Source organism: Grosmannia clavigera (genome assembly GCF_000143105.1).
Source record: "Grosmannia clavigera kw1407 unplaced genomic scaffold GCSC_161, whole genome shotgun sequence".
Classification (NCBI taxonomy): domain Eukaryota; kingdom Fungi; phylum Ascomycota; class Sordariomycetes; order Ophiostomatales; family Ophiostomataceae; genus Leptographium; species Leptographium clavigerum.
The window spans coordinates 523,432-547,979 of NW_014040778.1; the positions used below are offsets into that span (position 1 = coordinate 523,432).

The following is a 24,548-nucleotide window of genomic DNA, read 5'->3' on the forward strand; positions in this document are numbered from 1 at the left end:
GAGTTGCTGATGGGAAATCCAAGAAGGGGGGTCTTTCACGGAGACATTCTTGGCTGCCCGGCTTCTCGATGGGGCGGTTTTTTCCGGGGGGCGAAGGATGGGAGAACAGGGCCAAAAGCGTATTTTAGGGAACGTGAAAAGTCGGTCGAAAACGGTCAATGCGGATAGAGGGATGAAGGGGGGGGGGGGGGGGTGGGAAGAAAGGGAAGAAAGGCGGAGGAGAGGGCAGAAAATGAAGAGGAAAGAGAGGATAAGGAGTTGCCGGCAGCGATTGGCGCAAACAGCAGGCAGTTTTGGCCTGGCGGGTCTAACGGCGAGGGGTTGAGCAGCAGAAGATGGATGGAAAACAGACGTGGCATGGGAAAGAGGAAAGAGGAGAGAAGCTGCCGGGACATGCGACGATAGGCCTGGAGGAGGCCTGGGCAGAGCCTGCGGCGGTCGATGGACGGCCATTCCAGGGGGTTTAGGGGGAGGAGAGGGCAGATAACGCCATCCGCCAGCAGGGCTCAAGTCCAAGTCTCAGGGCCTGTGCCCGCCGGAGTTAAGGGTAGTATGCGATGCTGGACCGTGGAGCAGGGCCGACAGCCTCACAGAAAAGCGGCTAGCGCACGTTCGCTGCAGCAAGACGGCACGCGTCGGCGGAGTACGGTACGATACGATACGATGCTGCGGTACTGAGATGAAGAGGCCGATGCTGTTCCAGACGGACACGACGTGGCCGGCGAGCCAGAGAGCGACACGGCGGGCCAGAACACGACGGGTCAGCCAGAGCGACTCGGCCTGCTGGCCTGCTGGCCGCTGGTTGATTGTCGGCACGCGCCTCACGTGTGCAGATCACGCGTTCTCCGTCGCCTGCCATGAATCCTGCTTCGCTGCCGCTCGCCTGCCGGGCTCGACTGACGTCATCGGTGGAGCCCTGCGCTGAGGGCTGTCGGTAGTGCATCTCCATTGGTGCGTGTCCACTGCTGCCAGTGGCAGCCAATCACGGCGCGGCCACCGCAGGGAGAGACAGAAAGAGACAACGTCCGAGACGAGCGAGACTAGTCGTGCTGCGAGCGCGATCTGGCTGAGACAAGAGATTTGCTGAGTGTTGTTGGGCGGGCGACTAGTGCGTACTCCGTATACGACCGTGTTTAAGCTTAGGTTCTATTTTTATTTTCCTGCATTCTTTCTCGTCTGCTTATCGAGGTCGCCATGGGGAGAGAAGGGGGGAAAGAGAGAGGAAAGAGGAAAGAGAAAGAGGGTAATCAAGAGAAGAGGTCAGAGAGAATGAAGGAAATTTGATTGACAAAGTACTCATAAAAGGACAGAAGGACAGATCAAAGATACAGGACAAAGACTCGGGACAACATAAAAAGACAAACACTACATGTCGATCTCCAACAGTCTGAATCGGGCTCACGTTCTACGGAGTTGCTCGGGTTCTTGGCACACTGTAACTCGTACTGTATGTGTAGCACTTACTATGTAGACCTCTCACACCTACACCCACACCCACACCCACACCACACCTCCCTCACACACCTTCTCCCACAGCCGTCCAGTCCTTGCGAATGTCCAGGTCCGTCAGTCCGTCGGTCTTGTCGATCACCAGTCCCTTTTCGTTAGCCAGATGCAGCAAACAAATAAAACAGAAGCTCGTCGAGATGTCGTTCATCGCCGTCTTGGGATACACCCGCTGCAGTCCGTTCATCACGTCTGTGAACTTGAGCTGCCGGTCGTCCTGCTTGTCTGCTCTGTCGGCGCTGCCTGCCTCTTCTCCGGGTGGCGGTGTCAGCAGTCTGGAGGTGTCTTTGTCTTGTCCCTCCCATCCCATCCCCTGCCACAGCTCCTCCTTCAGCCGTCGCACGTCCACCTTCTTGGCCACCCGCGCATACTGCACGTACTCAGGCCGTACGCGCCGGCTCGACGTCACCAGCGTCGTGCCAAACGCCAGATCGCCAAACGCGTTGGTCGTCCCGCCGACACCACCACCGCCCACGAGCCCCTGCGTGAACCCGAGCGCCTGCGTAAATCCGCCCGGAAACCCGTTTGTCGCCGTCATGCCGTTCTCGCCCAGCACCGGCTCGGCCCCGTCGACGCCTGGACTGAAGTGGTCACGCGCATCCGCAAACTCGTCGCCGTCGTCGTCCTCGTCGCCGCCACCACCACCGGCAAACGGAAGCCCATCGTCGGCGAAAAAGTCTGCGTCGTAGTCGCCGTGGCCGTGGGGACTGTCACGCTCCCGTCCCTCCACCGTTGGCTGTTCCGGCCCCTTTTGCGACGCCCAGAAGGCTTCGTCCATCTCGCCTTCTGGCACGTCCACCAGGCCGCCCGCACCTCCGGATCCCCCGGATCTCCCGATTCCGACTCCCCGTCCCCCCAACCACTGCCGCCGTCGACTTAGTCGCGCCCGCGGCTTCAGAAATAGAGACAGCAGCTGCTTGCTGTGGAAATGCTTGTCGTCCGGCAGCAGGTTGCGCGACTTGGCCTTCCAGTCCTTCTTGGCCAGCGTGATCGTCGTGTTGCTCGACGCCTGCGTGAACAGCTGCTCTGCCATGGCCTCGCTCAGCGGCCCGTCAAATGCAATCGCAAACGGCTCCTTCTCCTTGCGCGTCTTGGCTGCCGTTGGCTTGTTGACGTCTTTGATCCGTCGGATTCGCCAATGCTCCGCGCTCGTCCAGTTCTTGCGCAGCGCCTGGTCAAAGTAGCTCAGCATGTTCTCGTGCATCTTGTCGGGCGCCTGTGATGCCCGCGCCATCGCGATCGTAAAGTCGTCCGTCTCTGCACCGCCCGGCTGCAGCAGAAGCTCGTCTGCCACGTCGCCGTCTCCGCCTGCATCGTAAACTCGCATCTGCGGCTCCAGTCGGGCCTCGCGTGCCCATGCCTCACCGCCTTCGCCAAAGTCTACCTCCGGCCCCAGATCGAAGCCACCGAGTGCGTCCGTGTCGTCAAAGCCGAGCGGCCCGTCCTCGTCGATGAACATGGCCGTCTTGTCGCCGCTTCCGCTGCCACTGCCGCCGACTGCCTCGTCGCGGTCCTCCAGCGCCCGCAGAAACGGAATGTCCGTCGTGCCTGACGGGTCGCCCAGGTCCAACGTCTTGAGCGACGGACACACGTCCAGCTCGTCCAGCCGGTGCAGCTCCGGGAAGAACCGCTGGCCCAGGGCTGCAATGTCGATCGGCACGTCCTCTTCATCTGTGCCCTCTTCTCCTTTTTCGTTTTCCCCTTCCACTTCATCGTCACCGCCCTCCTCCTCATCGTCAACCCTTGCCGCCTCTTCCTCCCCTTTCTTGCCCTTTACCTCCGCGTCGTCGCTGCTGTCAAACACGATGCGTCCCTGCGCATCGACCATCAGGTGGTTCAGCAGCAGTCCCTTGGCGCCGCCCTCGTCAAAGTCGGCCGAGGCCTTCTTGAAGAGCGGGTCGACGGCAAACTCGAGCTCCAGCTTTTTGAGCTGCAGCGACGCAAACGACGGCGCCAGCGTCACCTCTGACCGCTGCTTCTTGCGCTGCTTCTTCTTGACGTTGCCGTCCTCGTCGAGCTCATCTTCGTCTTCGTCATCGCTGCCGTCGACGCCGTCGTCACCACTGCCGCCAACTGCCTTTTTCTTGTTATCCCGGCTGTCGGCTAGGCCGCTCAGCAGCTTGCCCGTCTCCGTGGCCACGCTGTCGACGCGGCTGGTGTAGATCTTGACGCAGCCGTCGAGCGTGCAGCTGGCCTTTTGGAAGTTGACCCCGTCGCCTTCCTTCAGCAGCGACATGTCGTGGAAGTAGTCGATCAGGGCAAAGTTCCACGAGTTGGCCGCGTTGATCTTGTTGTCCGTCGCCATCTTCATCCACTCCTCAAAGTTGGCCAGGATCGGCACCCGCTTCATAGGCGTCACCGCCGATCCGCCCACTACCACTCGGTCATCGTCATCGTCATCGTCGTCGTCGTCGTGACCACGGCCACGACCAGCTCCCGCGCTGATCGACTCCCGCCGTGAGGCTGCCGCCGCCGCCACACTGCCCAGGCTCTGGCGGGCTGCCCGGCCGCGTGGTGTCCGCGGGCTTGACCCCGCCGATCTGTTCTCCAGCTCGTCCAGCCGGATCGCGCTCACCTTGCGTGATGTCGGCGTCGCTGACGCCTTCAGCGCCTGCCGCGACTGCAGCCGGCGTGCCTTTTCCTGCACATCGTCGTTGAGTGGGATCCTGCTCGGTCAGCACAGTGGATGGAATGGCAGAAGCCGGGCGAACGTACTTCACCGGAGAGTTTTTGTATGGCGACGGCGGATGCGATGGTGGCGGCTTGCTGCCGTTCTTGGTGCTGCTCGCACGCGGTGCCTGCGCAACGCGAGGCATCTTGCCGCAGTTCTGGGATGCAATGCTGTGGTGTCGGGCTCTTTTGCTCCTGGCGGGCCGTTCGTCTTGCCGTTGCAGAATTCGGCGATGCGGCGCAACGGCCTGATTGTTTTCGTGTCCACAAACCCCCACTTGCAACGAAATGTAAACAAAGTCACGTGATGTGTATGATGACTCAGCAGAGTAGAAGATCATATTATATCATAGCTAAGAAATGCGCTAGGGGTAAATAAGCTAGCCAGAGAAAAGGAGATAATACGTCGTAAGTAGAGGTACGGCAGGAGCTATGGGGGTCTAGCCCGAAGCAAAGTAGCTATACACCACCCCAGTTCGGTAACATGACGATTCCGTGTCTGGATTCAGGGCTGCCTCCCATCCTGAAGGACAATCGGTTACGTCTTGGACTTGCTTGGCTTCCGTCGATTGTCAAACCCGGCTTTCTTGTTGGTTCTCTTTTCTTTTTCTGCGTTTGCTCTGATTTCGCCAATCCCCTCGCTCTCCTTTCCAATCCTCTAGCTCGATCGGTTCCGCGACTGCTGCACCTCAGCACAGCCCAATCTCAGCCAAGCCTTTTATTCTTTTCTCTTTTCCTCCTGCTCAGCATTTCGGACGGCACAGCGTCCTTCCTTGCAGCCGGTCTTCGCAGCTGATCCGCACAGCCACCGCTAGCCGCAGCCGTGCAGCCGCAACCGCAGGACGAGCGCGCATGCTGGCCATGGATTGAGGATCTGCGAAGAACATTGTCGATGTCGATATCGATGTCGATGCCAAAAGCCATGGCGGCCGGCCGATGGCGCAGGGTCCCGGCACGGACACGGCCCCGATTCAGCGCGCGGCCGTTTGTGGTGTCGACGGCCGTAGTGCTGACGCTGGCTGCGGTCCATGGGCTCGGAAGGATGTTCGCCTCGGACAGCCGCCTGATTCAGCCCCTGACCAGACGACTGGTCGAGACTGACACGACACCCTGCCGCATGGTGCATCAGGCGGCCGACCAGTGTGCTTTTGTGCGGGCGCACTGCCACGACGAGACGGCCGGGCTGCTGCCGTACCTCTCGCTCTACTACTGCACGCTGAACCGGGCGCTGCAGCCGGCTGGTTTTGCCATCCTAGTCGTCTGGCTCGGACTGCTCTTTACGACGATCGGCATCGCGGCCAGCGACTTCTTTTCAGTCAATCTCGGCACCATTTCTGGGCTGCTCGGCCTCAGCGAGAGCCTCGCCGGCGTGACGTTTCTCGCCTTGGGCAACGGATCGCCCGACGTGTTCAGCACCTTTGCCGCCATGGGGTCCAATAGCGGCAGCATGGCCGTCGGCGAGCTCATCGGGGCGGCCAGCTTCATCACGGCCGTCGTGGCTGGGTCCATGGCTCTCGTGCGCGAGTTTCGCGTCAGCCGCTATACGTTTGTGCGCGACATCTGCTTCTTCATCGCTGCCGTCGCCTTTGCCATCGTCTTTCTCGCCGATGGCCGCCTGCTCCTTTGGGAGTGTTGCACCATGATCGCCTTTTACCTCTTCTACGTCGTCACCGTCGTCGGCTGGCATTGGGTCGTCAAGCGCCGCAAGCGTCGCCGTGTTCGCGAGGCCCTGCTGCGGGATGGCGCAAGCCCTGAGTCTGGTGAATCCTATCGGGACGAGTCAGAGGGCGAGAACAACGGCATGAACACCAGCACGAACAACAGTACCAACACCCCCCCAATGTCACCTCGCGACGTCAACGAACGCGGTCCGCGCATCGAGATCAACAGCGTGGCCGCTCCACTAGAAGAGAGCCTCGATGCTCACCAACACCAACATCACCACCACACCCACAGCCACCATCATCACCACCTTGACGACGACGACGACGAGCGCAACCGCCACATCAACGCCGAGATGACCAGCAGCATGCGTGTCAATCGTCCGCGCGGCCGTCGCAGCACTACCGTTACGCCCATCCGGCCGAGTCTTCTGGGCGCCCTCGAGTTCCGGTCCGTGCTGTCGTCGCTGCAGCGCTCCGGCACCGTCCATCTGGCGCCCATCGACCGTCGCCGAGCATCGGCCCAGGCCGGCATCCCCACCGGCGGCAGTGGCTACGGCTTCGGCGTCTCTGCTCATCACGCTAGCGGTAGCAGCAGCGCCATCCTGCCCACTCGACGCAGCTTTCTCGAGCCGCCCTTTTCGTTTGCCGGAAGCGGTCGAGGCCGTGCTCTTTCTTCTGGCGACGTGCCACGCAGCTTCCAGCCGGCCTCAACGGCTGACGACATGATTGGCCAGCAGACATATGCCATCGACGGTTCTTCTGCCTCTGCTTCGGCTTCGGCTTCGGCTTCGACATCGGCCTCGCCTTCGATCACCGTGTCCGCTTCGGTGTCGCCGGAAAACAGCAGCGAGACAGATGCGCCTCCACTCGTGTTGCCAGAGCCTTCGGCGAGCAGCAGCAGCCAGGCTTACCCGCGACCCGGCCTCCCCAGTCTGCACCTACACATTCCCACCACCACCAGCCATCATAACCACGGCTCTCCACGATCGTCCCCGTCGTTGTCGCCGTTTCCCGGCTACGCTGACTCGCCCAGCATGCTCTCACCCACTCGGCCGTCACGCAGGTCCAGCTTCGGCCTCTCGACGCCCGTCTCTGAACACTACCACGCCCACCACCACGCCCACGGCCACTCGTCCTACTTCCCCGTCCAGGCGCCGAGCGACGTTGACGACTCCAACAGCCAGCGCACCGTGCTGCCGAAGCCGCTGCGCTGGTGGCCCTACGGCGTGCTGCCACCGCCGCACATCATCCTCTGCACACTCTTCCCGACGCTGCAGCGATGGCGCGAGAAGAGCGTGTGGGACAAGTTTGTCAGCCTCATATCCGTGCCGACCGTCTTTCTGCTGGTCATCACGCTGCCGGTCGTCGAGATGGAGGAAGAGCTGGAGGGCGAGGGGGAGGACGAGGACGAGGACGAAGCCGAGGCTGAGGCTGACGACGACATTGAGCGCCGGGGCCAGCAGGACAGCCACAGCTCGCCCTACCGAGACGACGTGCGCAGCCTGTCGGACGCTGGAAGCCCAGCCTTGGTCGTGCCCGAGGAGACCGAGTGGCAGCGCTATCGGCGGAGCACCAGCGTGAGCTACGTGCGGCGGCCGAGCCGCGAGCTGGCACTGCCACCACCGATCCTGCAGACGGCCGAAGAGCTCGAGCAGGACGCGGCCGGGTCGTCGTCGCCGGGCGAGCAGACGGTGCCGATGGCGGGGGGGATGGGAGGGATGACTAAGCCTCAAATTGGAACAGGATTGGTAGGATTGCTGACTAAGCCACAAACCGCGGCGTCTGTGGAGCAGGACAGCGTCGACGGCGGCTCGGTGGCGACGAACAAGGCGACGGCAGCAGAAGAAGAAGCAGAGGCAGCAGAGTCGTCGACAGGTACGTGGAACCGCTGGCTGGTGGCAGTGCAGCTGTTTGCGGGACCGCAGTTCACGGTGTTGGTGGTATGGGCGAACACGGAGGACGACAGCGGCGGGCTGCCATGGATGATGCTGGCAGCGCTGGTGACGTCGCTGGGCATGCTGGGGCTGCTGCTGTGGCGGACGACGGCGGAGGAGCGGCCGCGGCGGCACGCGCTACTCTGCTTCCTGGGTTTTGTGATCAGCGTGGCCTGGATCTCGACGGTGGCCGGCGAGGTGGTTGGGGTGCTCAAGGCGTTTGGCGTCGTGGCCGGCATCTCGGAAGCGGTGCTGGGCCTAACTATCTTTGCGGTGGGCAACTCGCTGGGCGACCTGGTGGCCGACATCACCGTCGCCCGGCTCGGCTATCCGGTCATGGCGCTCTCGGCCTGTTTTGGCGGCCCGATGCTGAATATCTTGCTGGGCGTCGGCATCGGCGGCGCCTGGATGACGACGCGGTCAGCCACGACCACAAACGCTGGCATGGCCACTCGCACGCACGCTCACACGGATGCCTACGAGATCGAGGTGGGTGAGTCGCTGATGGTATCGGCCATCACGGTTCTCGTCACGCTCGTCACGCTGCTGGTGGTCGTGCCGGCCAACGGCTGGATGATGAGCCGGCGCATCGGCATTGTGCTGATCTGCATGTGGGTCGTCAGCACGACCGTCAACGTGGCCACGGAGGTGGCCGGAGGGTGGGCGAAAACATGAGGCGAAAGCAGAACAGACATACAAGTACTGATAGTAGAATACCCGATAGTAGAATATGATCGAGCATCCGGTCCACTTTATTTCCACACTATTTCTCGATCGCTTCGACCTGTGTAATTTCATTGTCTACGGAGTACATAGTAGCTCCGTGGACTGTGAGCTGCCAGGTGCAGTCTTCTTTCGGTGCTTCTTCTTTACCTTTGTTTCTTTCCCCTCTCCTCACTCCTCTCTCTTCTTTCTCCTTCTCCTCTCCTCTCTCCTCCCTTCCTCTTCGCTTCCTCCTCTTTGTCCCCGTTTTTCTCTTTTTCTTTTTCGTCCTTCCTTTTTCCTCTCAGCCGCCGATCCATACTGCTATCTTACCATTTCAGCTTGTCTGGCACGCACCTTACCGCATACGGCCACAGCGTGTGACGAGCAGCCGGCAGGGGTTGGCGCCTCTGCGTAGTGCATTCAGTTCTGGATGCCCCCCTCGGCGCAAGCTGCTGGGTCCGATGGAGGGGGCATGGATTGGTGGTGGACAGCGTGTGCTGCTGGGCGACCAGGGAAGAGGGATTAAACGACTGAAAAAGAAAAAAAAAAACGATGGTCGGCGTGGCCGCACCGTCGCATTCGGTACGCTCTGTCGGGCCAGGTGGACGAGACGGCGGGCATCTGGGTCCCACTTCAGCGCATTCCATCCCTCGCTCTTCATCGGACGCAGTAGGGCAGCCGGAAAGGGGGAAGGAGAACAGGAGGAGCTAAGTTGGAGGGGTAACCGGTCGGGACTGGAAACGGCTCGCCTGGGACGAGTATAAGAAGCCGCTTGGAGCCGGCCTCTGGCTGCCGTCTCGTCTTTGTCCAGTCTTCCGTACAGAACTTGCCATCTTTTGATCCACGGTTCCTTTATATCTTCATCTTTCTCCTCCACTTCCAAACATCTTACCACAATGGATTTCGGCAAGCTTGCGCAGAGTGCCATCTCGTCCTTTGAGGGCAGCAGCAGCAGCAATGACAACAACAATGACAACAACAACAACAGCAGCAACAACAACAACAACAACAACAACAACTCTGGCAGCTCCGGCAGCTCGTGGGGTGATGTTGGCACTGCCGCCAAGCAGGCCTACTCGGACTACCAGTCCAAGGGCAACGTCGACTACTCTGAGCTAGGCAACGTTGCCAAGATGGCCGCTTCCGCCTACAAGGGTGGCAACAGCAGCAGCGGCAGTAGCGGCAACGACAGCTATGGTAGCAACGACAACAGCAACAGCAGCAACAACAGCGGCAGCTACGGCAACAACAACGACAACAGCAACAGCTATGGTAGCAGCAACGACGGTAGCAGCAACGACAACAGCAGCAACGACAACAGCAGCAACAGCTATGGCAACAGCAGCAACAACAGCAGCAACAACAACAGCAACGATGACAACAGCTATGGCAGCAACAACAAGAGCAGCTATGGCGGCAACAGTGACGATAGCAGCTACGGCGGCAACAGCAACAAGAACAACGATAGCAACAGCTATGGCAACAACAACGACAGCAGCAGCTACGGCGGCAACAACAGAAACAACGACAACAACAGCTACGGTGGCAACAGCAACAGCAACAGCGACAGCTACGGCAGCAACAGCAACAACAGCAGCTATGGCAACAACAACAACGACAGCAGCAGCTACGGTGGCAACAGCAACAACAGCTATGGCAACAACGACAACAACTACTAGGCTACTCTGAAGCCGAAATGCTGGCCGGTCAAGTCACTTAAGCGTAGCAGCGAGCGTTTGTATATAGCGTAATTGACAGGCGAGCCAAAGAGTTGTATTTCATATCGAAGTGAACAGTGATGTATGTGCTTTTATTGTGTTTACGACGTATGAACTGTCCGTTCGGGCTTACCTTTCTATCTGGTCGTCCCCCTCGCCCTCCTCCAGGTCGTCCTCTTATACATGGCTCTCCGTCACCTGTCACCCAAGGTTCCTCCGTCTTACGCACACCGCTCGTCGTGACGACAGCACTGGCATTCGTCCTGATGCATCTCATACAAGACGAACTCAGACACGCTAGTCTCCATTGAGCGTCTGCGCGCGGATGTCCAGAACGGGCTAGCGTACTACATTCGCACGACTCGAGTACATGTCGCCGTAAGCGCATATCGCCTGCACTGTCCCGATACATGCATGTAGCCAAGTACCCCTCCGTAGCCTCACTGCGCGTAATAGTTCCCGCGGGGTTAGTGGGCCACTGGCGCGGAAGCTGCTGCCAGTCTGAACAAGCTGTCCCTTCCGAGTCTGGCAGCCCGGCCATTGAGCTGCGCAGACCGCTTTTTATGCTCGCCGTCCCCTCTGCTGCTCCATATTTCGAGTTCCAATCTCACTCTCTGCTTCGTCGCCTCGTCTCTCCGTCTTCGCCTCTTGTCTCTGCCTGTCCCTCCGACCATGGCTGCCCCCTCGTTTGTGCCGCTCACCGAGCGCCCCCTCAAGAACACCATCTGCCTGTTTGACGTGGACGGCACGCTGACGCCAGCTCGTCTGGTAAGACTGTCTCTTGTTGTTCCTGTCTGCGACAAACGTACTGACACTCCCCCCAGCACGTCGCCCCAGAGACGCTCGATGTGCTGCACCGCCTGCGCCAGCGCTGCGCCATCGGCTTCGTCGGCGGCTCCGACCTGTCCAAGCAGGAGGAGCAGCTTGGCGGCGCGGACGTCTCGGTCAAGCAGCTGTTTGACTTTTGCTTCTCCGAGAACGGCCTGACGGCCTTTAAGCTGGGCGAGCAGCTGCCGAGCAACTCGTTCATCCAGTACATTGGCGAGGACAACTACAAGGACTTTGTCCGCTTCGTCCTGCACTACATTGCCGACATCGACATCCCCGTCAAGCGCGGCACCTTTATCGAGTTCCGCAATGGCATGATCAACGTCTCGCCCATCGGTCGCAACGCCTCCACCGCTGAGCGCCTCGCCTTTGAGGCCTACGACAAGGTCCACGGCATCCGCAAGGCCCTGGTCGAGCAGCTGCGCGAGAAGTTTGGCCACCACGGGTTGACGTGAGTTTTTTTTCTATTTCTTTTTCTTTCAAATGTCTTCCCTTTTCCCTTTCTCTTTCTTTCTTCCTTCCCCCCCTTTTAACTTTCCTAGATTCTCCATTGGCGGTCAGATCTCCTTTGACGTCTTCCCCACCGGCTGGGACAAGACCTACTGCTTGCGTCACCTCGAGGCCGAGGCCAAGAAGCCCGACGGCGTCGAGTACACCACCATCCACTTCTTCGGCGACAAGACCTTTGAGGGCGGCAACGACTACGAGATTTTCTCCGACCCTCGCACCATCGGGCACTCCGTCACCTGCCCCGAGGACACCGTTGCCGAAATCAAAAAGCTGTTCGACCTGTAGACGGGAAAAGATAACAGATCTCTCACGAACAACCACGATAGACGGGAAATAAACGAGCACGCACACTGCAGATATATAGCACATAGTTGCAAGGGAATACAAGCAGTCTTTGGTCTAGCAATCTTCACTAAACACGTCATAATTCACAAACCCCAATATACAGTCATACCCCCTCTAACGCCCAAACTCAAGATGCGGGATGATCACCGGCCCATATTTGGTCGGCGTGCCGCTGAAGCCGCCGTCACCCTGCACGACATAATCGACGGCTAGGCTGAGCTTGCTGAGGCCCTGCTGGCCGCCACCCGGCGTCGAAGCTACACTGCCGCCGGCTGCAAGCGTGTCTGGGTCGTAGGCCACCACGGCCACGTAGTTGCGGCGGTTCATCAACTTCTTGTACTCGCGCATCATGCCCGACGCGTCCAGCTGGAAAATTTCCATCATGTCTTCCTTTGTGTCTGATGCCTCGTGTGTCGACAGGTGGCCGTTCTGCGGCACGTAAAGCAGCCGGTTGTTGTGCAGCAGCTTGAGCATGTATCCGTTGGCTGGAGCCCCAACCACCGGCGACGAGATGATCTGGTACATTGTCTTGTGGTTCGACGGGTGCGACGGGTCGTGCAACAGGCCGGCGCCGCATGAATGGACGTCTGACAGTGTTAGCATCCAACCATGGTTTTCTTTCTTTTTGGGGTCCTCTCTGTTCTGCTCCCCCCTTCGCCATTGCTCACCTCCTGATAGAAATGTCATGCGGATCCCCTTTTGCTGCGCGATGCCCTGCAACGTCCGGATCAGATAGGTCCGCTCCAGGTCCTTGGACTCGTGTGTCCACAGGTCGCGCAACTCTTCCGCCAGTCCAAACTCGCCAAAGTTGTTGAGCATGTTGCCCATCAACCCCGACTTGCCAATCGCCTTCTTGACCGACGAGAAGCCCTGCTGCACCACCTCCCGCCCACCGACCACGCCGGCTACCGAGCTTGTCAGCTTGCCCACCAGGTTGTACGTCGTGTTGACCGCCTTCTTGCCCGTCTGGAATGTATTGGCCAACGTCTCCATCGTCTCTAGCCGCGGATACACCACCGGCACCGACAGCATCCAGAGGCAGTGCTGCACGCTCGGCGGCAGCAGCGCCACCTTGGGAAACAGTCCCTGGTACGTCGGGCCTGCCAGCACGCGCGTTTGTGTCCGCTCCGAGCGGCAGTCGGGGCCCACCACCACCACCGCCGGCCCGAGGTACTTGACAAAGTGCCATCCCGCACCCGTGATCGTGAACACGTCGTGGTCCGTGTGTACATTGCGCAGGATCTCGATCGTCGTGTGGTGCTGGAAGAGCAGGTACATCTCCACGGCGATGCGGCCAATGTTCTTGAACACCGCCGTCTGCTGCATGTAGTCAGGGTACGATCCAAAGCCGTCGAATCTGTTTCAGTGTGTCAGATTCTGAATAAATAAGGGGAAGCGGCATGAGAAAATACGGACATGTCGTGATCGTTCACCTGCAGGATATGCGGAATTTGCGCAAAAGCCTCGCGCAGAAACGGCTGGTCAAAGTGCGACGTGTAGTAGTGGAAGTAGGCGTGCAGCACGTCTTCCTCGTGTCGGGCCGTCCACTGCACATTCCTGCGGTTCTCGCGCCCAGAGATGGCCAGCCACTGCTGCAGCAGCGGCACCTCGCGCCATAGCCGATCGCCGTAGATCTGGTCGCCCAGCCCCAGCTGCACGTGGAAACCGCCACACTCGACGTTCTTCTGCAGCACGTCCTTCCACATAAAATCCAGGCCACCTAGCCGATTGCGCTCGGTCTGCGACGTCGATGGTGCAAAATCGTTGCCCGAATGCGCGATGAACCGCCAGCCCAGCTCGTGCCGCCCGGCCACGGCAAACTCGTAGCGCGTGCAGCCTAGGTGCGACGTCACCGCATACGTCCAGCGCTCCGTGCCGTGCTCGCTCATCTGCAGGTCGATATCGTACTTGTAAAACGTCCAGCGCTGGTGCGTCGAGATGCTGTACGACACCAGCTGCCGCGGGTTGGGCGACAGGTCGACGCTCAGGTGGATGTGGATTGTCGGCGGCTGTGGCGCGTCTGTTACGATCATGATGCTGCCTAGCCAGATGCCCTTCTCCACGTCCATGTTGACATAGCGTAGATACGGCCCAAAGTACACCCCGTTGGTGGGCGCGATCTTGTACATGTCCACGCCTGCGCTGGGCGGTGGTCCCGCAAAGCCGGCCGTCGGTGCCGCCGATGCGGCCAAGCTCGTGATGCTCTCTGCGTAGCCCGGCGTCGGTGGGTACATGGGCGATGCGATTGACTGCTTTGCAAACGGCGACCCCAGCGGATTGCCGTACGTCGATGTGGCCGGTGACAGCGGCGTGGGATCGTGGTGGATCGGGTTCGGACCCTTGGGAAACTCCCATTGCGTGGCCTGTGTGGCTAGATGGATGTAGTAGTACTGGCCCGAGTTCTGGTCCAGATGTGAGATCCAGCCTTCTGGCAGCGGTGGTGGCGACTGCATTCCCTGAACGGACGGTTTGTGTGCTAGTCCACCTGCTGCAGCGTTTTGCTGCGTGCTTTCGGGCCGGTCGTTGGCAAATGCCGGATGGCCAGCATTGTGCAGGCCTGGTGACGCCAGAGGATTGCTCATGATAGGATGCTTGACCTCAGAAGCCGGTATCGAAGCAGCCGCTGCCACGCCCCCTGCCATGGCTGCTGCTGCCGGGGCATAGCCCGACGTCGCCACAGGCACAGCTGCTGCTGGGGTTACTGCCACCACTGCCGGGGTGGATTGCGGACGAGATATTGCCGCAGTCTGGGGTTGTGCCTGAGCCTGAGCCTGTGCTTGGGCCTGAGCCTGGGCCTGAGCCTGGGCCTGAGCCTGGGCCTGAGCCTGAGCCTGAGCCTGAGCCTGAGCCTGAGCCTGAGCCTGAGCTTGTGCTTGTGCTTGTGCTTGTGCTTGTGCTTGTGCTTGTGCCTGGGCCTGGGCCTGGGCCTGTGCCTGTGCCAGTGCTTGTGCCTGTGCCAGTGCTTGTGCCTGTGCCAGTGCTTGTGCCTGTGCCTGGGCCTGTGCCTGAGCCTGGGCCGCCTGCTGGGCTTGGGCTGCTTGTTGGGCTTGGGCCGCCTGTTGCTTCTCCTGTGGGTAGGACGAGGGACCGCTGGGATTTACACTGGTGTAGGCTGGCGGAGGCGTGGATGCCTGCATCCGCTGAAAGTCCTGCTCCAACACGCTCACCTGCAGGTTCGTCTGGTTTGTGTTGCCGTCGCCGGCGCCAGCAAGGGCCGGGTGCACTGGCGGGGCCGAGCTCCCAACAGGCGGAGGTGGGCTCTGCACAGGAGTGGTTCCTTGGTACACGGTGGGTGGCCCGTGTGGCTGACTGTCCGGTGACTCGGTTGGTGTCCACGGACGCTGAATTGGTGGCGCCGGCTGGGGTGTCGCAACTGGGCGTCCGTAATGTGCCAGACGCTGTGCAGCTGCCGCACTTGGAGACTGGAAGCTGTTGAGCGTAGCCGTGCCAGAGATGCCGGCAGCCGCATAGCGCGCCTCGATGCCGCCACCGGGAACGTTGCCTGGTTCCACAATAGGCGTCTCCGGCGGAGGCGGCGACCCGCGGCTGGCGCGTGTGGTCGACGTGGAGGCCGTGGATGCAAACCGGTTCATGCCACTGCCACCACCGCCACCACCATCGAGTTCCACGGCCATTTGCAGCGAGTCGGAATCGGTGCGTGGCCGACCGACCGACCCGGGTCCAGCTGCCGGGGCTGTAGTGGGGACAGACGAAGATGAGGACGATGACGCGGCCGGCGGCGGGTAATAGGGCTTGTTCTGGTAGCTGGTGGATATTTTCTGCTTGGGGGCTTGGCTTATTGGCTTGGCAAAGAACTCATCGTTGTCGACAGGACTCGTCGGCGACAGTGACGTTGGCACAGCCCCTCGTCTCTCGGCCAGGCCGGGCTTCTTTCCAGTAGGACTAAGGGGCAACCGCGGCGAAATGTCGTTGTAGCTGCCGCCTGTAGACACATGTGGCCGTCCACTGTTGCTAGGGCGGTCGTCGTCGGGATACGGTGGCCGGCTGACTTTGTGAGCCTGTGGCAGAATCTCGTCGTCAACCGGATACGGCAGCGGGTTGGCCGAGCTTGAAGCACCCGGAGGCAGGGGAAATGAGGGCCGTGTCGAGCTGGTACCGACAGGCCTGGACGCTGTGGACGAAGAGGACGGCGGCGGCGGATAGCGAAAGCGCTCGGAGCTAGAGTGGTCAGTCGTCCCTGTGTTCGGGCTCTGGGGCCTGAATATTCTCAGAGGCTCGACCGTAGGGCTGTCGCATTCATCTGCCGGACGGCTCATGAAGAGCTCTTCCTCGGAGATGCCCCGCGATCTGTTGGCCATGGCGGGGGCTTGTGTACCCTTTTGTTCGAAAGGCGACGCGTGGGCAAAGATGGATGCGCTGTATGATGGCCGCGGGATCGAAAAGCGCAAAGGGTACTGGCCGATGTTCTGCTGGGTCGCAGCTCTGGTCGGTATGAGGAAAAAGGAGGAGTGTAAGACGGCAGGAATGGGTGTGAGAAGCAAGAAGCACAAAACGTTTCAAGATCAACAAAAGTTAGAGAAAAGTGAGGGGAGAGGAGGCAGAGGAGAGCCAAGGTGCAAGAAAATAAGAAGCAGGGCGCTCTGCGATCGATATGCGGCCAGTTTCGCGGCCTGACAGGGGACAATCGAAGGAGGGGGGAAGGGCATCAGAGAAGAGGAGCGAGGGGTTCGAGTCCGGTCTCGAGGGCCTGTCCATCCACTAGGGAAGTCTAGCGGCGGCATCGCTGCTGGAGGCCGCGCAACCGCCAGCCAGTTGGAAGAGACCGCTGCTGCATAATGACATTATGCTTGGTGACGGGTCGCTGTGGCGCTGTGATTGGCCGCTGGGCCTGGGCGCTTAGAATGGAGAACGGGTGGCTCCTCTTCTCCTTGTTGTAGTCCAGCGCTTGCAGCAGACGACCACTGAGCTGCTGGCTTTGCCTCTTTGTCGCCGGAGAGACAACGCGTTTGACCGGGATCTAACATCCCCTGGAATCACGGAAGGTGCCCGACATGCTTGGGCTCTGCAATCAGGCAGCCGCATTGAGGGTGAGGGTGTGCTTTGTCCGAGTCTTTCGAGACAGTCCTCTTTACAAGGCTGAGACATGTGGAAAAACAGCCTGGCAGCTAAATTAAACTGGCCAGCGACGGAGCCAAACATGGTGCATGTCCGTGGAGGCCCAACATTTCGCTCTTTAGCCGCCAGGCAATTTGCTGCTCACAATTCGAAGACTGGTCATCGCCATGGTCTGGCAGCGTGTATTCTGGTCTTTCCAGCGTAAAGGTACCATATTAGCTGACTGCTTATTGCGAATTGATTCCTTTTGTAATAGGATACTCACTTTTGTTCGATAGCTGACAGCGGCGTACTGGGGTTACGACAAAAGTCGATAATAGAAAAGTTGAACTTCAATGGTTTGTCTTGAACAAAATATGGAGAGGCGAAAATACTTGAAAGCGTTTCTCGTCAAATGTCCAAGAAGCAGATCATTCGGCAAATCCCTGGAGTCGGCAGGTGTGACGTACGGGTTGCATTTGCACTTTCTTCTTTGGTTCAAATCAGTGAAAACTGACAATGAAAGTAAGACACAATCGACGGCCCCTTCCCAAGTAGTCGCATCCAGACTAGGGGTGTGCCTTTCACGACAGTCTCCTAACTACAGATAACACGTGAATCACGACGCGGGCGGCCTACATTTTTACTCGTGAAGGACATTGGGAATTAAAAAGCCGGGCAGGGGAAGTGAAAGTCAGGACTGCTGAAAAGTTAGACTTTACTTATTAGGCTTTGCCGTGCCATGATTTGGTGCCCTTGAAGCAAGGCCAGGAACTTAGGAAGTAAGCCGACGTCGCCATACATTGCAACATAATGTAATGACTGTGTCTATGGAGATCAATAGGGACAATGTAACTTACTGGTCTTCAGTCATTAGTCACTGCTGGAGCTAGAGGACTCTTGTTACCTCAATCGGTGACGCTTCCAGCACGTAGCATTTGTTCTTCTTTTATACTTGAAGAAAATAGTCTTCCTACAACATCTTACTCACTACGAGCAGCCGCAACTTACGACGTGTCACCCGGTACCCGGCTTCTCTATGTGCCAAAACGAGCATCTGCTGCTTATATGAATCTATCGAGGCGCCCCAATTTAAAGACCGGCCTACCATCACGTGTATACCCCACTGTTATCTCTCGTTCCTCTTAACTAAAACCACTGTTGTTTTCTTCGCTGTTAGCACCCCCATGCATCACACACCTTCCGAAGAATCTGTTTCTCTAATAATCCACACAAACCTTACGGACCACCACCGCCACCACCACCACCACCACTTCACAGAGGCCTTGGGCAGAGATTCTTTCTTAGGATCTCGGTCTGGATAACTTAGAACTACCTCTGGTGAGTCTGGAACGTGCTTGCCTGCTCCACGTACTTGTCTTTCTGCTGTTGCACACCATTCATATCGTGGGCCTTCCATCAAATATCGTCAAAACCAAGGCATGTGCATCGCGTGCATCATGAATGCTCCTTGATCAGGGCCTCTATTCTTGATATTGAGCGTCCCTATAGAGATACTGGGCTCTCGCGAATTTCCTGATCGGGCTATCTCTGCTCGCTGCTCGCTCAGGCGTCCGCAATTCCTTCCCGTCATCTCCCAGCCTCGTCTATCATCGAGTCTATCGCCAGTATGCGACAAGCTGCCTGTCTTGGCCTGCTTGCTTCTTCCTAGACTTTCTTGCCTATCTCTGGGTCGCGTGAATCCTGCAAACAATGTCACGCTGCTACAACCTGCTCCATGCGTGGAAAACTCTGCAAACCCAACTTTCATCAAGCTGACCGCGCTCTCCATCACCAGCCATCCGCCTCCCACATGTTCAAAGATGTCGGCCTCACCAGATTCGGGTCCAGAAGATGGACACTCGTCTCCGACAAGATATGATGTTGCTGCGGCTCGAACACCCGTTCGCCAGAGCGAGAGCGACTTGTCTGAGGCCGAGCCGACATACGAGGACGACCCATCACCAGATTCCGACGATGACCGGATAGAAGAAGATGCCGGTATCGATGAACAGCTCTCTGGGGAGGATGCCTCTGAGCCTAGCGATAATGATGCATCGGACGATGCTGATTTCGATGGAGTCCAGAGCGACGTCGACATCGACGCCGATGCTGACATTGTCCGCGACCAAAGCGAGTCCTCGAGCGATTCGCGTCGCGCTCCGAAGCGGAAGGCCGACTCCATGCTGGAGGACGACTATATCCGAAAGGACCCCGCGCTCTACGGACTCAGGAGAAGCGTACGTATCTGGCCATGGACAACCTGCCAAGCTATCTTTGCCTGTGCTAACTTGTGTCAGTCCCGTCCTGTCCAGCGCCGCAAAATCGTGAGTCGATGTGGCAAGAGGCATTGCTGCACAGTGCCACCATATTGCTCTGTCATATCTAACCAGACGTACGGATAGGTTGCATCTGATGACGACTCTGACGAGGAACCTGTTCCTCGACGCAAACCAAAAGCACGACGCGTATTGCTCGAAACATCACGGCAGTGTAAGTTTCTCCCGTCCCTCTTCCCCTCCCAGTGTGTAGCATCTCTAGACTGGACGCATCCCATGACTGGTCTTCCCACCTTCCTCGGCGTTGTTTGGTTGTCGTAAATCCCTCACGGCCATCTCTACGTTTCGCCTTATCATTGCTGGCAACCATACCTAACACGCGCTCTTTCCAACCGCCTAGCCTCAAAACGAGGAACTCCTGCTCGCAATACCTCCATCGATGAATCCGATTCGGACAATTACGGCGGTGCCCGGGCACGAAGCTTCCAGAAGAAAGCACGACGACAGCAAGAGGCACAACCATCTCTGGCATATGCCGAGAAACGGTGGTCTAGCCGTCGCGCTGCGCAAGTCTCTGTCGGCGCCTACAATGAGAGTGATGTCGAAGAGGACGAGGAAGCATCCGAGATGACTCTCGGCTACTACCAGCCCGAAGTGGAGGACAATTCTCCCTACATCGAAAGAATTGTACGCCACCGCGTGAAAGAGGGTGTCGAATTGACACCCGACTCCAACCGCCACGATTACGAATACTACATAAAGTGGCAGGGTCAATCGCATCTCCACGACACATGGGAAACGACTGACAGTGTTGCGGGATTCCGTGGCTTCCGTCGTCTGGAGAACTATTTTCGGAAGGTTGTTGACGTCGAGCTGGACATGCGGTTTGGTGGTGATGATTATACCCCGGAGCTGAGAGAGCAGTGGCTGTTGGACCGTGAGCGTGATGAAGAGGCACACGAGGACTACACCAAAGTCGAACGCGTCGTTGCTAAGCGGAACGGTGTTGACGGCATCGAGTACTTCATCAAATGGAAGGGCTTGCAATACGATGAATGCACCTGGGAAGCCGCCGATTTGGTCAGCTCACACGCACAAGACAAAATCGACCAGTTTCTCGACCGCATCTCGCGCTCTTGGACCTCTGACCGCAGCGAGTCCAATGTCAACACCCGGTCTCGCATGACCAAGATCGATAAGCAGCCATCATACGTCACGGGCGGCGAGCTGCGCGAGTTCCAATTGAAGGGATTGAACTTTCTTGCGCTCAATTGGACCCGTGATAATAACGTCATCTTGGCCGATGAAATGGGTCTGGGAAAGACCGTGCAGTCTGTGTCGTTTTTGAGTTGGCTGCGGAATGAGCGTGACCAAGAGGGCCCCTTCCTCGTTGTGGCCCCTCTCAGTGTCATTCCCGCCTGGTGTGATACCTTCAGCTTCTGGGCTCCAGATATCAACTATGTCGTCTACCTCGGCCCGGAGGCTGCTCGCAGCGTCATCCGGGACCACGAGCTCATCGTCGATGGCAACCCCAAGAAAACCAAGTTCAACGTGCTCGTCACCTCGTATGACTTCATCCTCCAGGATTGGGAGTTCCTGCGCACTATCAAGTGGCAGGTCCTGGCCGTTGACGAGGCCCACCGCCTGAAGAACCGCGAATCCCAGCTGTACAACCGGCTTGTCAGCTTCAATATCCCTTGCCGTGTACTCATTACGGGCACGCCTATCCAGAACAACCTCCACGAGCTGTCCGCCTTGCTGGACTTTCTCAACCCGGGCAAGGTGGTTGTTGACAAGGATCTTGAGGAGCTCGGTCAAGCCGAGGTGAAGGTGGATGATGAGGACAAGGACGAGGTGAAGGATGAGCTCAAGCGCCGGGAGACCCAGGAGAAGCTGACAAAATTCCACGCTGCTATCGCGCCGTTTATCCTTCGCCGCACCAAGGAGACTGTCGAGTCTGATCTGCCTCCGAAGACAGAGAAGATCATCCGCGTCGAGCTCTCGGACGTGCAACTGGACTACTACAAAAACATCCTGACGCGCAACTACGCGGCTCTGAGCGATGCCAGCGGTGGCCACAAGCAATCTCTCCTGAACATCATGATGGAGCTGAAGAAGATTAGCAACCATCCGTACATGTTTGCAGGTGTCGAGGAGCGTGTTCTCAAGGGCAGCGTCCGGAGGGAAGACCAGATTAAGGGCCTCATCACCAGCAGTGGCAAGATGATGCTGCTGGACCAGCTGCTTGCCAAACTGAAGAAGGACAACCATCGCGTCCTGATCTTCAGTCAGATGGTGAAGATGCTGGATCTTCTTGCCGACTACCTTCGTGTCCGCGGCTATCAGTTCCAGCGACTGGACGGTACTATTCCAGCAGGTCCCCGTCGCATGGCCATCAACCATTTCAACGCCGAGAACAGCGATGATTTTTGTTTCCTCCTATCGACGCGTGCTGGCGGTCTTGGTATCAATCTCATGACTGCGGACACAGTCATCATCTACGACTCCGACTGGAACCCCCAGGCTGACTTGCAGGCCATGGCTCGTGCTCACCGTATCGGACAGAAGCGGCCAGTCAACGTCTACCGCCTAGTGGCCAAGCAAACCATTGAAGAGGAAGTGGTGAAGCGTGCCCGAAACAAGCTGTTCCTCGAGTATCTCACTATCCAGGCCGGCGTCACCGACGAGGGCAAAGCATTCCGCGAGCAATTTATGGACAAGGGTCTCCAGATTGACGAGGCCAAGACGGCGGAAGACATTCAGTGGATTCTCAAGATGCGGTCTCAGAATCTCTTCGAGCAGTCTGGCAACCAAGAGAAGCTGGAGCAGCTGGACATTGACAGCATCCTGGAGAATGCCGAAGTCACCAAGACAAATGTCGACGACAAGCTCAACCTCAGCAGCGGTGGTATCGACTGGGACAACTGGATGCAGGTTACGGACGTCAAGGTAGACGACCTCGCACTGGACTGGGATCAGATCATTCCAGCCGAGCAGCTCGCTGTCATCAAGGCCGAAGAGGACGAGAAGAAGCATGAAGAATATCTGGCGAAGGCGGTAGAGGAGAACGCTCCCAGACGAGCGACACTGAAGAACCAGAGACGGAACCCAGACACCGATCGCGCCGACCGGCTGGCAAAGAAGCGGCAGCGGGAGAAGCAAGAGCAGGAAGAGTTTGAGGAGCGGCAAGCAGCACTGAAAGACCCCCACCGGCCACTGAACGAAAAGGAGACGCGGAATCTGATCCGAGCCCTGTTTCGATACGGTTCGATCGAAGACCGGGGGGATGATATCATTGCGGATGCTCGGCTTGGAGATCGTGATCGTGATTTTGTAGTGTCTGTTGTGCACGATCTTGTGAACACCAGTCGCCAAGCGATTGACAACAACACGTCACGCGTCCGCGAGGAGCTGGAAAAGGTGGGCAAGACGCCGTCTCGGAAGGACAAGAAGGCAGTGCTGGTGGACTTTGGGGAAGTAAAGAAGATCAATGCGGAAACGATTGTCGAACGTCCGCCGCAATTGCGGCTGCTTCGACAGGTGATCGAAAACCACGGGAACCCGCACTCGTTCCGGCTTCACGACGCGACCAAGGCGGCTCACTACACATGCGAATGGGGCGCCCGCGAAGATGGCATGCTTTTGGTAGGCATCGACCGCTACGGCTTTGGGGCCTGGGCGCAGATTCGCGATGACCAGGAGCTGCTGATGACGGATAAGTGCTTCTTGGAGGAGCACCGGGTGGAAAAGAAGGAAGAGCGCAAGAAGGGCGAGGAGAAGATCATCCAGTCTCCTGGTGCGGTGCACCTGGTCCGACGTGCGGAGTATCTCCTCTCTGTTTTGCTGGCCAAGTACTCGGACGACGCGGCGGCCCAGAAGGCCGTCGAGAACCATCACAGGAGCAAGAAGGGCGGTGCCAACGGCTATCGGCGAAACCATTCGGGCTCCCCAGCGCCTGCCATGTCCAAGCGGCCGAGCCAGACGAAGGAGAAGCAGCGAGAAAGGCCGATCTCGCACAGCGACTACCTCAACCTCCGGCCACAAAGCAACGGCGGCGAGCGGTTGTTGACGCCCCGCAGCGAGTTCAAGCGCAAGCACGACTATGACCGTGGTGATCATGATGAGCGGGACCGCAAGCAGCGACGGGCATATGAGGCAGATCGTCGCGAAGGCAGCTCGGCAACGGCGGTGCAGAAAGAGGGTGGGCCGAAGGAGAAGGAAAAGCGCAAGAAGCTCGATGCGGAGACGTTGGAGCGACTGAAAAATGCGCAAGGCAAGGCAGTGCAGCGGTTCGAGGAGCTGATGAAGCTAGACGACAACAAGCTCAACTACGGCGACGACGAGCAGGTGATGTGGTCACTTCTGAAGCCTGTGCGGCGAAACTTTAAGAACATCATGGAGACGACGCCGGAACGGGTGGAGAAGGCCAAGGAGCGGGCGGCCATCATGGGCAAGGAGCTACGGCAGATTGGCGACTGCGTGGTGGGACTGAAGAAGAACCAAGCAGTACCTGCACAGAAACTGGATGCCCTAATGCCGCGCTTCTGGTATGTTGTGTACGAACTTCTGCCTGGTGGTTGTGATGTTAACGATGCGTTTAGGGACTTTTTGTCATCGATCTGGCCGATCAACGACTTTGCCGTTTCGGGAAGCCAGCTGTCAAAGATGTATGAGGCGCTGCGAGCCAAGGACAAGGGTGCCAAGGACCGAGCAGAGAAGCCGGAGCGGGCAGACAGGCTGGAGCGTGACGATCTGGAAGACGGCGAGATCGACAGCGAGCGGGACGGACGTCGGGACGGGAGACACGACCACGAGCGAGACCGTGATCGAGAGCGCGACCGTGACCGCGATCGCAATCGGGACGGCAGACGCAGCGGTGTTGTAGGCGAAGGGCCGGAAACCGGAGATCGGCTGAGCTTCCGCAAAGAGCGGCGTGACTATCAGCCACCACGTGACTGGGAGCGGCTGAGGCCGTCTCCATGGCAGCAGCAGCAGCCACAGTACACTTCGCGGCCGAGTCCATACTAATGGAGTGGCTGTTTGAGCAGGGTTTGAGCGACCAGTGATACCACAGCGAGGCTGGATAATTTTGGAGACTTGGATTGTTTCCGGAGGGGTGTGGATTAGGCGGCAGATGGTGTGGTTGTGGTGTGCAATGATAGACAATTCTGGGACGAGTGCTGATGTATCAACTGATGTATACGATTGGCCCGTGAACTAGCAGGCGTTTGAATAGGAAGGGATCAATGGGCAAAGCATGAGCATCTATGTCACGGAGTACTGGGACAGAAAAAGCGGCAGCGTTTGGGTTGAGCAAGATAGAAGCATGCTGCT

The 24,548-nt window shown here is 58.5% G+C and overlaps 5 protein-coding genes across 5 annotated transcripts; 3 read left to right on the forward strand and 2 right to left on the reverse strand.

The window, feature by feature from the left end:
- Positions 1 to 1,516: 1,516 nt before the first annotated feature.
- Positions 1,517 to 4,322, reverse strand: CMQ_8193 (condensin complex component cnd2; the record flags this gene model as incomplete). The annotated part of the gene is made up of 2 exons (XM_014315734.1): positions 1,517 to 4,172; positions 4,222 to 4,322. 2 exons carry the CDS (start codon positions 4,320 to 4,322, stop codon positions 1,517 to 1,519), a joined length of 2,757 nt encoding a protein of 918 aa, XP_014171209.1.
- A 776-nt stretch (positions 4,323 to 5,098) lies between these two features.
- On the forward strand, positions 5,099 to 8,449 carry CMQ_8219 (sodium calcium exchanger protein; the record flags this gene model as incomplete). Its single annotated transcript, XM_014315760.1, has 1 exon — positions 5,099 to 8,449. The coding sequence occupies one exon, from the start codon at positions 5,099 to 5,101 to the stop codon at positions 8,447 to 8,449; it is 3,351 nt and encodes a 1,116-aa protein (XP_014171235.1).
- Positions 8,450 to 10,869: 2,420 nt separating this feature from the next.
- On the forward strand, positions 10,870 to 11,820 carry CMQ_8223 (phosphomannomutase; the record flags this gene model as incomplete). The annotated part of the gene is made up of 3 exons (XM_014315764.1): positions 10,870 to 10,965; positions 11,022 to 11,476; positions 11,568 to 11,820. The coding sequence occupies 3 exons, from the start codon at positions 10,870 to 10,872 to the stop codon at positions 11,818 to 11,820; spliced, it is 804 nt and encodes a 267-aa protein (XP_014171239.1).
- Positions 11,821 to 11,994: 174 nt separating this feature from the next.
- Positions 11,995 to 16,199, reverse strand: CMQ_8117 (ww domain containing protein; the record flags this gene model as incomplete). Its single annotated transcript, XM_014315658.1, has 3 exons — positions 11,995 to 12,467; positions 12,549 to 13,237; positions 13,297 to 16,199. The coding sequence occupies 3 exons, from the start codon at positions 16,197 to 16,199 to the stop codon at positions 11,995 to 11,997; spliced, it is 4,065 nt and encodes a 1,354-aa protein (XP_014171133.1).
- A 2,559-nt stretch (positions 16,200 to 18,758) lies between these two features.
- CMQ_8175 (chromodomain helicase) lies at positions 18,759 to 24,242 on the forward strand (the record flags this gene model as incomplete). Its single annotated transcript, XM_014315716.1, has 4 exons — positions 18,759 to 19,175; positions 19,236 to 19,262; positions 19,341 to 19,428; positions 19,615 to 24,242. 4 exons carry the CDS (start codon positions 18,759 to 18,761, stop codon positions 24,240 to 24,242), a joined length of 5,160 nt encoding a protein of 1,719 aa, XP_014171191.1.
- Between the last annotated feature and the right edge of the window lie 306 nt (positions 24,243 to 24,548).